Source organism: Gigantopelta aegis, chromosome 6, assembly GCF_016097555.1.
Source record: "Gigantopelta aegis isolate Gae_Host chromosome 6, Gae_host_genome, whole genome shotgun sequence".
Taxonomy (NCBI): Eukaryota; Metazoa; Mollusca; class Gastropoda; order Neomphalida; family Peltospiridae; genus Gigantopelta; species Gigantopelta aegis.
Window position 1 is genome coordinate 9702189 of NC_054704.1, and position 12232 is coordinate 9714420.

At 39.7% G+C, this 12232-nt stretch overlaps 1 protein-coding gene across 1 annotated transcript; it reads left to right on the plus strand.

Annotated features, from left to right (window-relative positions):
• The first annotated feature begins 147 nt into the window (after nucleotides 1-147).
• LOC121374039 lies at nucleotides 148-1143 on the plus strand. The gene has a single exon (XM_041500915.1). It carries the CDS (start codon nucleotides 148-150, stop codon nucleotides 1141-1143), a length of 996 nt encoding a protein of 331 aa, XP_041356849.1.
• Nucleotides 1144-12232: the final 11089 nt, after the last annotated feature.

Sequence of the window (12232 nt, forward strand, 5' to 3'; positions counted from 1 at the left end):
TTATTATTTTATTTATTTTTAATAACAACACGGAACCGTACAAACCACTTGGAACCCGTACAAACCACATGGAACCGTACAAACCACCTGGAACCCGTACAAACCACATGGAACTCGTACAAACCACATGGAACCCATACAAACCACATGGAACCGTACAAACCACATGAAACCCGTAAAAAACACATGAAACCGTACAATCCACATGGAACCCGTACAAACCACATGGAATCGTACCGAAAAAACCCCATGAAACCGTACAAACCACATGGAACCCGTACAAACCACCTGGAACCGTACAAACCACCTGGAACCGTAACCCGTACAAACCACATGGAATCGTACAAACCACATGAAATCGTACAGTACAAACCACATGGAACCCGTACAAACCACATGAAACTCGTACAAACCACACGGAACCATAGAAACCACATGGAACCCGTACAAACCACATGGAACTCGTACAAACCACATGGAACCCATACAAACCACATGAAACCCGTAAAAAAACACATGAAACCGTACAAACCACATGGAACCCGTACAAACCACATGGAATCGTACCGAAAAAAAAACATGAAACCGTACAAACCACATGGAACCCGTACAAACCACCTGGAACCGTACAAACCACCTGGAACCGTAACCCGTACAAACCACCTGGAACCTGTACAAACCATATGGAACCGTACAAACCACATGGAACCCGTACAAACCACATGGAACCCGTACAAACCATATGGAACCGTACAAACCACATGGAACCCGTACATGGAACCCGAACAAACCACATGGAATCGTACAAACCACATGAAAATCGTACCGTACAAACCACATGGAACCCGTACAAACCACATGAAACTCGTACAAACCAAACGGAACCATATAAACCACATGGAACCCGTACAAATCACATGGAACCATACAAACCTAGTGGAACTCGTACAAACCACATGGAACCCGTACAAACCACATGGAACCGTACAAACCACATGGAACCCGTACAAACCACATGGAACGTACCACATGGAACCCGTACAAACCACATGGAACCCGTACAAACCACATGGAACCGTACAAAACCACATGGAACCCGTACAAACCACATGGAACCGTACAAACCACATGGAACCCGTATAAACCACATGAAATCGTACAAACCACATGGAACCGTACACACCACATGGAACCCGTACAAACCACACGGAACCGTAGAAACCACACGGAACCGTAGAAACCACATGGAACCCGTAGAAACCACATGGAATCGTACAAACCACATGGAACCCGTACAAACCACATGAAACCCGTATAAACCACATAGAATCGTAGATAAACACAAGAAACGTACAAAACCACAATAACCGGGGCAGCTAATTGGCGGTGAAAGGCGATAAAGCAAACATATTCGAAACATAATACCATTTAGCCACATCTAAGCGATGTCTTTAAATACCATCTCAATCTACTGACAAAAGCAACTAAACAGGATGACCGACTTTTTTTCCATTCATTCTTGCATGAACCAAAATATAATTGCCGTTAATTCTGAAATGAAACCCGGGTAGCCTACACACAGTGCTACACAGTGCTACATACAGTGTTGCTGTATGAATATTGCGACGATTCAGGTTTTACTTGTTTGTGAAACGAAAGAAAGGAAATGTTTTATTTTACGACGCACTCAACACATTTTATTTACAGTTATTTATTTACGTTTATTATTTATGGCGTCAGACATATGGTTTAGGACCACACAAATATCGAGAGAGGAAACCCGCTGTCGCCACTTCATGGGCTACTATTTTCGATTAGCAGCAAGGGATCTTTTATATGCACCATCCCACAGACAGGATAGTACATACCACGGCCTTTGTTACACCAGTTGTGGAGCACTGGCTAGAACGAGAAATAACCCAATGGGTCCACCGACGGGGATCGATCCTAGACCGACCGTGCATCAAGCGAACGCTACGTCCCGCCCCTTGTGAAACTGTTACAGATCGATTCAGTGCACGCAACAGCTTCTCCTCGTTCATTATGTGTTGCAGGCGCGGATGCAGGATGTCTGAAAGGGGAGGGTGGGGGGGGGGGGGTCCAAATGTGATGACTGATCTCTCCTTTTACACAGAACAGTTAATATAATCAGGTTTCCCCTTAAAGGCTATGGTCGATTTGTAAAAAGGGGGGGGGGGGGTGTCCAGGGGTCCGGATCCGCTACGGTGTTGGGAACTTGCAACGTTACGAAACATACGTGTGGACTTTCGTCGATGTCCGTTTATTGAAAGGAAAGTCGACTTTACCAAGAATAGTGATCGAAGAGTTAACCTAGCCGTGATTCCTAACACACGTGGGAATACATTAATGTTTAAGCATACCGCAGGACAAACAATTATACAGAACCTCGTCTTAACATGAAAATGTCCATGAGAAAGAAACACATATTCATATCCTTGCTATTTGTGATTGTTGATATTCTCTTTCGGGAATATAATATATTATGTTTTACAGGTAAGACTATTTTCACTCTGACTTGATTTAAAATAATAATAATAATAATTTACACGTTCATGCAGTTTTTGATTTTTTAAAATTAATATATTTTTTCTATACTTCAAAACAGATAGAACAGTACTTTTATAACACACACACGCATATATACTATCGAGGACAAGTTCATGTGTAAGAAGTTAAAAAAGGTCCCAAACGAACTTGCATGATTTTAAAAGGTAGAAACTCAACAAGATAACAACATCGTCTCAAGTGGGCAGATCACTCTACAATGTTAACGACTGACCCACGAATGTGCAGGTCACTCCTGAATGTTTACGAGTTACCCACAAATGTACAGGTCACTCCACAATGTTTACGAATGACCCACGAGTGGGCAGATCATCACTTTAGTTTTGCATTAACCATAGTTTGACACCCAATAGCCGATGTATTTTTCGTGCTGGGGTGTCGTTAAACATTCATTCATTCATTCACGAGTGGGCAGATCACTTCACAATGTTTGCGGGTGACCCACGAGTGGGCAGATCACCCCACACTGTTTACGAGCGGCCCACGAATGGTCAGATCACCCCACAATGTTTACGGATGACCCACAAGTGGGCAGATCACCCCGCAATGTTTACGAGTGACCTACGAGTGGGCAGATCACCCCGCAATGTTTACAAGTGACCCATGAAGGGCAGATCACTCCACAATGTTTACGAGTGACCCACGAACAGGCAGATCACTCCACGATGTTTACGAGTGACCCACGCGTGGGCAGATCACTCGACAATGTTTACGAGTGACCTACGAACGGGCAGATCACTCGACAATGTTTACGAGTGACCCACGAGTGGGCAGATCACACCACAATATTTATCAGTGATCAACGATTCCACAAAAACGACCCTACTTTTCCTTCATTAAAGGCAGTCAGTCACGGATTTATTTCTCTAAATATGCATTATAAATGAAAATTACATTCATTTGAAATACCAAAGATCGTTTTTGTATATTGATGGAAAAAACAAACGCAAGGTGTTTTTTTTCGGTGGTAAATATTTCAAATGTTTTATTGATGATTATTTCACAGTTTGGATTTGTAGGTTATATCTTCATTACTGAATAAGTTTTGTTGTGTTATCACAAACGGCGTTTGCATGAATAACGTTGAAATGTGGGTAGCATACGCTATTTCCTGATCCAAATCAATAGCGTGTAGACCGGCCTCGGTGGCGTCGTGGTTAGGCCATCGGTCAAGCAACTGTCCTGCGGTAATGGATACCCTAATACCACTGGCCGAATGGGAACCCTCGCGCAATTTCCCATTCTTACCATCACAGTATCGAGCCGATATCCTGTCATTAGCAAGTCTGTCTCTCTCTCTCTCTCTCTCTCTCTCTGTCTCTCTCTCTCTCTCTCTCTCTCTCTCTCTCTCTCTCTCTCTCTCTCTCTCTCTCTCTCTCTCTCTCTCTCTCTCTCTCTCTCTCTCTCTCTCTCCTCTCTCCCCCTCTCCCCCGGCCTTGGTGGCGTTGTGGTTAGGCCATCGGTCTACAGGCTGGTAGGTACTGGGTCCTTGACCATATGTATGTCTGACACCATATAACCGTAAATAAAATGTCTTGAGTGCGTCGTAAAATAAAACATTTCTTTCTTTCAATAGCGTGTGTGATTTTTTAGACAGTAAAATGAGGTAGATATGTGTCAAATGTTACTACATTTGGAATACGGATAAAAAAAAATGTGTTTACCAAAACTGCACTTTGTTTGTTTTTTCCCGTTAGTATTGGCCTATATCAACCCGACCCCGATCATAAGGTATTTATGAAAGTAAGATTAATTGACCTTTGTCTACATTCATCGCAGATCAGTTACCCATTTACTCCGATTTTAACACGATTTCACTTTTGTTAAGAAAATTTTGACAAAAGTTTCATTCCCATCATATAGAAACTCAGTCTCTACAGATTATTTTCACCTTTTCATAAGATAAAGGCCGAATTCAGCCAGACCTAGCAGAAAAAACATGTTACCGAGACTAGTGTATGTACTTCACATTAAACCAAATAACTACACTGCGGACCAGTCAAATAGTTCGCGAACGTTAGCGTCGTTCACTGTCGCTGAACACGAGGCCGGTATCGCACGCTGGTTTCCAGTTATGTGTTCAGCGAAAGCGAGCGACGAGGATTTTATATGGGGAGAGGGGAGGGAGGCCACCCACTTTTGGGGGAGGGGGCAATCCACACTATGTATGTATGTATGGGTGTGTGTGTGTGTGTGTGTGTGTGTGTGTGTGTATGTATGTGTGTATGTATGTAGCCTATGTATGTATTGATGTATGTATGTATGTAGGCATATATGTATGGATGTATGTGTGTGTGTGTGTATGTGTGTATTGTCATGGTTGTCCCAACAATTTTCGTAACTGTGCTGTGACGTTTATTTTTACATTTAGTAGTAATTATTTGCATAGTTGCTTGTATTATGTAATGTCTGGAACTATGCCATTTATTATAGTTATTGTTTAATGAAATTCTTAGTAGTGCCGTTTGTAGTGTCGCGCACTATAGGCAAAAACGAAATTGCGCAACTGTTATTAGTGATCGTTTGGATGTACAATGCGAGCTACATTTAGTTGTATTTCATAATAATATGTTTATAGTGTATGAAATTATGTTTGTAAATAGTTTCCGTAATTTATTTATGGGATATTAGTATATTACGATCGCTAAATGTGTTAATTTAATGTTTGACGTCCGTGTTTTGGTCTTGCGGTCTTCGACTTTATTTAATTCCCAAATTCCTGTGTATATAAAAACTATGACACAACGTTGACATTAATATTATTCATGTAAATATTTCCATAACTGCAAAGTGTGTGTACTTACACACTGAAAACATCCCATGGGCTCATAAATAAACTTGGGATACATTTCCGTTTGACCGACTGTTTTGACATGGCTGCCGGGATTGACCTTGCCCTTTAGTAAAGTTTATTTTCCTCCAAAACCTGTACGATCGATTAGCTATTTTCTTAGTTAAACGTATCCTAATATTGTTTGTACATTATGGCAAATCATTTTATTAATTAAGTGAGGTAATAAATGTAAAACTGATTACTGTAATATTAGTGCTTTTAGGAACTATATCCTTGTACGCTGAGAACCTATTTACACATACTGGTTGCTAAGGTCTGATATATCGGTACACAATGTTTGTAAACAACATTATAAAAATGCTGTTTTTATAATATTCCCAAAGGCTTTTTCATTAAAACTATTTTATATTGAAATTAGACCAAAAAAGCAATTGTGTAGTGATAGGATCGTTTTTATGCACATTAGAATTTGTTTGTATTATTAGCTCGAATTCCCAATGTATTTGCAATGCACTTTAGCGTGTCTTTGTGCCTAGTGAATATTGTCGTTTTCACAATAATCCCAAAGGCTTTTTCATTAAAACTGTTTTATATTGAAATTAGACCAAAAAAGCAATTGTGTAATAATAGTCTCATATTTATGCACATTAGAATTTGTTTGTATTATTAGCTTGAATTCCCAATGTATTTGCTATGCAAAATGAACGTGTTTTGTGCCTGGTTACGCAAATTTTAGACTGAAAAAGCAATTAAGAAATGTTAGTTTTATCTTTATGCACTTTAGAAATTCGCAGAATTAATTATTTCAAGTTGGTAATGCTTTTGCTATGGGCTAAACTGACGTATTTACAAAAGTTGAAGTTTCTTAGGATTTAGAGTGTGCATTTACAAACTGTAAACTGCAAACGGAAGCTGGACCAAAACGCAATTACTTTATTTATTGAGCAAATTGTGTGCATAAAGTAATTATTAAATGAAATGATATTTATTTTGTAAAGGTAGATCTCTTCCTAGCGTGACGTAATTTCTGATTGGCTGTTATGACGTCACGTGGTACTATAGGACGAAACCAAAAATAGGTTAGCTCCCTTTACTCTTTAGAACTCTTTAAAGCCGCACACCCTAGTTCCATCCAGCGAAAATAAATTATAATTTGGTTAATCTACAAACCTGTAACACACTTAGATCACGTTTTTATCAAATGGAGTGAAAAAGCAGGTTTTATATCGATAAATACCATGGGAATCCCCATGTCCCAATTGCTTGAAATAATTTTGAAAGTTAGTATTCTGATGTCACCGGTAGATGTCGCTCGAAGCACAACAATGCCTACGTCACGACAAATTTCACAGAGTGCGCACAGACTTGGGGTGCGTTCTTTTCACCTCTCCTGGACATGTTCCATCTGTTCTGTCCTGGTTGTATCCCCTCTCCAGATATCGTAAGACTTAGCAAAATTATTGGTTTTAAGGGTTTGTAACGTTTTGTGTTGAGACACTTACTTGTCTGAACTTGTTACTGAAAATGTTCACGAACTGTGAAGAAAAATCTCACAAATGAACAACAACAAATCGGATGTTGATTGCGCGAACCGTGCACGAGAAAACAAACCGAACCAAAATGATAACAATCACGTGGTATACCAACGTCTGTGACATTGAAATGGAAATATCCCGTCTAAAAATAGATTAGACCTTGTCTGCTCAACGGTTTTTTCTCAAACGTGCGACCGTTTTTAAGAAATACGAAAAATGCATTTTGTGGTATTACAAAAACCAGGATTACCAGGATTACCAAAAAAACACACACTTCAGGTGAATGGAAATGTATATTCTAAATAATAAACGGTAAGTAAAGTGCAATTTTATTTGTGAAAAATGGGTTTAATAGCGAAAAACAACGCCGTAATGGTTAACAACTAGCCGTAACTAGGGTGTGTCCCTTTAACACGAGCTCCATTTCCGGGGGCTATCGTTTGCGTTGAAAAAAATAAAATGGCGGATAACAATGGGAGTATCGAAGCGTGTGACGATTTAAGTGCCTTTACAATTATCCAGTTAAAGAAATACCTTAGAAGCCAAGGCGAGCCTTTATCAGGAAACAAGCAATAGCTGATTGATCTAGTGAGAGGGGTCAAAACTTTGGGGAAATGCAATTTGAATGGGATAAAAGAAGCAGACAAGCGGTTGAAAGAACAAAGGAAAGTTGACAAGTTAACCACACCTTTGGGAGAAAAATTGTCGCATCCTACTGTGTTGACAAAGTGGCACACGGACTTTACACAAGTTCCAGACTTTACAGAAAAAGATATTTATAATTATTTTGTTTCAAAAATGAATGCACAACGTCAGCTGAAGTCAAAGATATATTACGAAAACGGGCATGTGCACAGCGTCATGATGCATTCAGTCAGCGAAGAAACAAGTCACTGTTACATTCGATGTAAAGTGTTGCCATCATTCCCATCTGCAAAGGCAAAAGACTCTCCTGATTATTCAGTTTGGATTATGGTGTCAAAGATCACAGGGAATGTGAATGCTGCTGAATGCAACTGTACAGCAGGGTAAGTTTAAAATTACTTTTCATTGGTGTTCTTAGGCTTTTTAAAACTATTTTCATTGATCGGTTATTTAATGTTAAATTCTGTTATAACCATTATGAATCCATCAAACATTTTTAAAAGCAAGAAGTTAAGTAAAGAGACGGTGTAATTATAACAGTAATGGCCGGGGAAAGTTTAGGACAGTGCACCACGACTGGTATATCAAAGGCCGTGATATGTACTACCCTGTCTGTGGGATGGTGCATATAAAAGATCCCTTGCTGCTAATCGAAAAGTGTAGCCCATGAAGTGGCAACAGCGGGTTTCCTCTCAATATCTGTGTGGTCCGTAACCATATGTCTGACGCCATATAACCGTAAATAAAATGTGTTGAGTGCGTCATTAAATAAAACATTTCTTCCTTCTTTTTTTGTTCTTCTTTTTTTCTTATCTTTATTTATTTATTTATTTATTTTATTATATTTCTTTCTTTCTTTTATTTACTTTTTACTATCACTTATAGCAGTCACATACAACTTCATTAGAAATATCTGGTATTTACGAAGGTTAACATTGTTTTATTATCTACATGTATTTATTTATTATTCAGTTTATTTTCTTTGTTTGATTGTTTCTTTATTTTTCACTTTACCATCAGTTATATTAGTCATATACGACAACTATATATGAAATATCTAGTATTTACGAAGTTTTAAAACTATTTATTTATTAGGCCTGTACATGTTTCTTAGGTTATTTAAATGGCTGTATATGCAGTACAGTTACATTTCTTCGGTGGCAACCAAGAAGTCGGGGGGGGGGGGGGGGGGGGGACTGTAGCCCCACTTTTATTAACCCGGTTTAAAATATGGCTCCCCCTCACCAGCTAGACTGTGTCCCTCCACTACAGATTGTGCCCCCACCCCTCCCAAAGTCCAGATATCGTTCCTACGGGCCTGATTGTAATGTTTTATAGTACCCTAGCTCAAATTTCATATGTATCATTTAATTTTATTCCAAATACCGAACAAAATTTAAAATAATTTGGTGAAAAGAAGTCCCGACAAGAATCCTGAATGTATTTATCTGTATAATGCTTTATAAATATTTAAATCATGTTCAGGGTTTCTGCCAGAGGGTAAAATGGGTATGGCGCCATACTCAGATTTTTTGGCAGATGTTTCTAAAAGTTAACCTTTTGACAAAATCAATTACTCTTATCATTAATGTATGATTTTCTTAACCCAAACCTTACACTTAACCCATTTTCTTTCTGGGGGAGGCCTCCCATACCCCCTGGTGACTGTGGTTGCATTCAGTTCCATTGAGCCATACCCAAATATATTTTTCTGGAAGAAACACTGATGTTAAATACAATAAATATCTGCATACTTACATGCGCGCATACAGTAATATTATTTCAGCACATATCCGATATTTATTGCATACGAATCCGAACCGATGGTTTGGCGTGCGTTAACAACCAAATATATTGTATTTTATGATAAGCATTAATTCAGAAATGTCTCCCAATAAGTCTTGTTGGATGTTGACAGAATTTTCGGCTTCCCTACTGATATAATAATTAATCATGGAGATATTCACATTCCTATCGCGTGGCCTCCCATTGTCTATGCCCCCCAACTTATCCACAGGTCTATTTTCGCGAGATCTCGCGTGAGTTTGCGGTTTGCATCCTCGGGTTACCCCGCAACGGACATACGCGCAGTGGAATGTGAAAGAGGTCTATTAGCAATTTTTTAATGTTTTATAAAAATTCTGAAAACCAACAAAAACTTGTTAAAAATTACATTGTTGTCCTGAATTTACTTTTTTGTTGTTGAGTCACCAATTTCATGCTAAATGCACTCATTTGGTGTCAGATTTATTCATATAACTACTGAATTATGACCATAAATGTTATTAGATTGCAAATTTAATGGGCCACAGCTGATGAAACTTTATTATGCAATCTTTAATGCTATAATTATTTATGTATTACATAATAGTAATTGTTTTTCTTTTTTCTTTATTTTAGTGAAGGTGAGGCATGTAATCACATAGCTGCACTTTTATACGCTGTAGTTGATATCAGCAGCAAAAAACAAGATGGAACACTGGCTCCAACATCCATCAAATGTAAATGGAACAACCCAAGAAAAAGGAAACTTAGCCCCAAAAGGTCCAGCCAGATTGTTTTCAGACAGCATGTATCAGATAAAGATAATCATGGAGGTATTGAAAAGAATGTGCAGAACACAAACAGTCCAAAACAAAAATGCACCGTTAATGTAACCCGTTTTCGAGAAAAATTGATTCATAATAATTCTAATTCTGGATGGCTTAAAAACTTTTCTAGTCAAATAGGCACTGAAGTCAAATCACCAGAATTACCAATGCTTCACGGAGTCAACTTGCAGTATCTGGATTGTGTAGATATTAAAAGTATTCAATGTGTCAGTGTTTTTGGGCCATCACCCAAATGTCTGCATTCGTGTATAGAATCCTCTCATTTCGGGTCGATGACAGAACAAGTAATGTCTCGAAAGGCCATCCCATTCGTCATCGGCGTCGTAGGCATCATCATCGTAGGGAGCAGCATCCGTTTTATATTCTCGAGCAGCATCCGTCTGATCCATGGGTTCTTCGTTCACGATTTCGACAGGTTCACGGATATTCATGGGGTCTTCATCCACAATTTCACCGGGTTCACGTGCAGCGTCCGTTTGATCTGTGTCATTTTCTTCAGGTTTGGTAGTCACTCTTTTGATCGTGTGTCTTTCTGAACATTTACAGATCAAGACGTCGCCTTCGTCGCTGCTGGAGCTGCTAACACTGCTCGAATATCCCGATGCCATCGTCTTCGTTCCAGATAGAGTGCAACAAGATACAAAAATGTCAAAATCATCAGCAAACACGTCTGCTCTCTTCGAGTTCTCAAGCACGAATGAGCCCTTGGGAGAGAAAACAAAGCCTTATATATAAGTCAGTTTAGTTGGAATCATTCTATTGATGGTACCCGTTGGGGGTGCAGACGGAGCACTGAAGAAATGCCATCTGGTTTTGATGGTCATCTTGCATGGCGCAGGGCACACTCGAGTTCAGCTCTGGTACAAAATCACACATGACTGTGAAACAGCCTTTCAATTTCTCCCATTGTTGTAGAGAAAGGAATATTCCTTTCTTCGAAGGTTTCACAGATTTCGTTTCATCACACCACCACCACTGACGCAGGTCCACCCCAGTAAAGTTCTTGTCCATACTAGCATGAACATTGGCTCCAAGGTGTTTGACCAATGTTTCATCCTTCCCTTGTTTCAAGGCTGAAATCGTTTCGTCTATCTGACTCTTACATCCACACAGTTCAACCCACTGCTTTAGATTTAGAGCGATACCTCGTTTGGTGGGGAATATTTTCCCCTTATCACTATCGAATTTCCGGATATGTATCAAAAGTTCTTGCTTCCATGGTTGGGCCATAACGTATACATTTTGTCCAATTTCTAGTTGGCATCGCGATCTTTCACCCTGTTCAGGGCATTGAGTAGTACTTGATGAATGTCCCGATGCCATCTTCTTCTTTCAAAATAAAAAAAGCAACAAAACACAAAAATGTGAATATCATCAACCTCTAAAACAAAACTAGACGTAGATCTTGTCTGTGGACTTTTCGGCGAACGAATGACAATGAAGCCAAAAGCACCCTTTTTATACCCGAGGGAGGTACCCCCATCTCAGTCCAAGGACGCACACCTGTACCCAGGCCATTGTCTCATACACAAAGACCATTGTTTCCTACACAAAGGCCATTGTGCCATTGTCTCATACACAAAAGCCATTGTTTCCTACCGAGACCAGACACCTGCACCCCCCTATACAAAGGCCATTGTTTCCTACACAAAAGCCATTGTGTCATTGTTTGCTACACAAAGGCCATTGTTTTCCTACCGAGACCATACACCTGCACCCCCTATACAAAGGCCATTGTTTCCTACACAAAGGCCATTGTTTCCTACCAAGGTCAGACACCTGTACCAAGCCCATTGTCTCCTACACAAAGGCCATTGTCTCCTACCAAGGTCAGACACCTGCACCCACCTATACAAAGGCCATTGTTTCCTACACAAATCCCAGTGTCTCCTACCAAGGTCAGACACCTGTACCAAGCCCATTGTCTCCTACACAAAGGCCATTGTCTCCTACCAAGGTCAGACACCTGCACCCACCTATACAAAGGTCATTGTTTCCTACACAAAGCCCATTGTCTCCTACCAAGGTCACATGATCACGGGAAAGTAGGTCAATCATGA

Bases quoted from the DNA above. Each gene is read 5' to 3' on its own strand.
- LOC121374039 (XM_041500915.1), top strand. From the start codon at position 148: ATGGAACCGTACAAACCACATGAAACCCGTAAAAAACACATGAAACCG.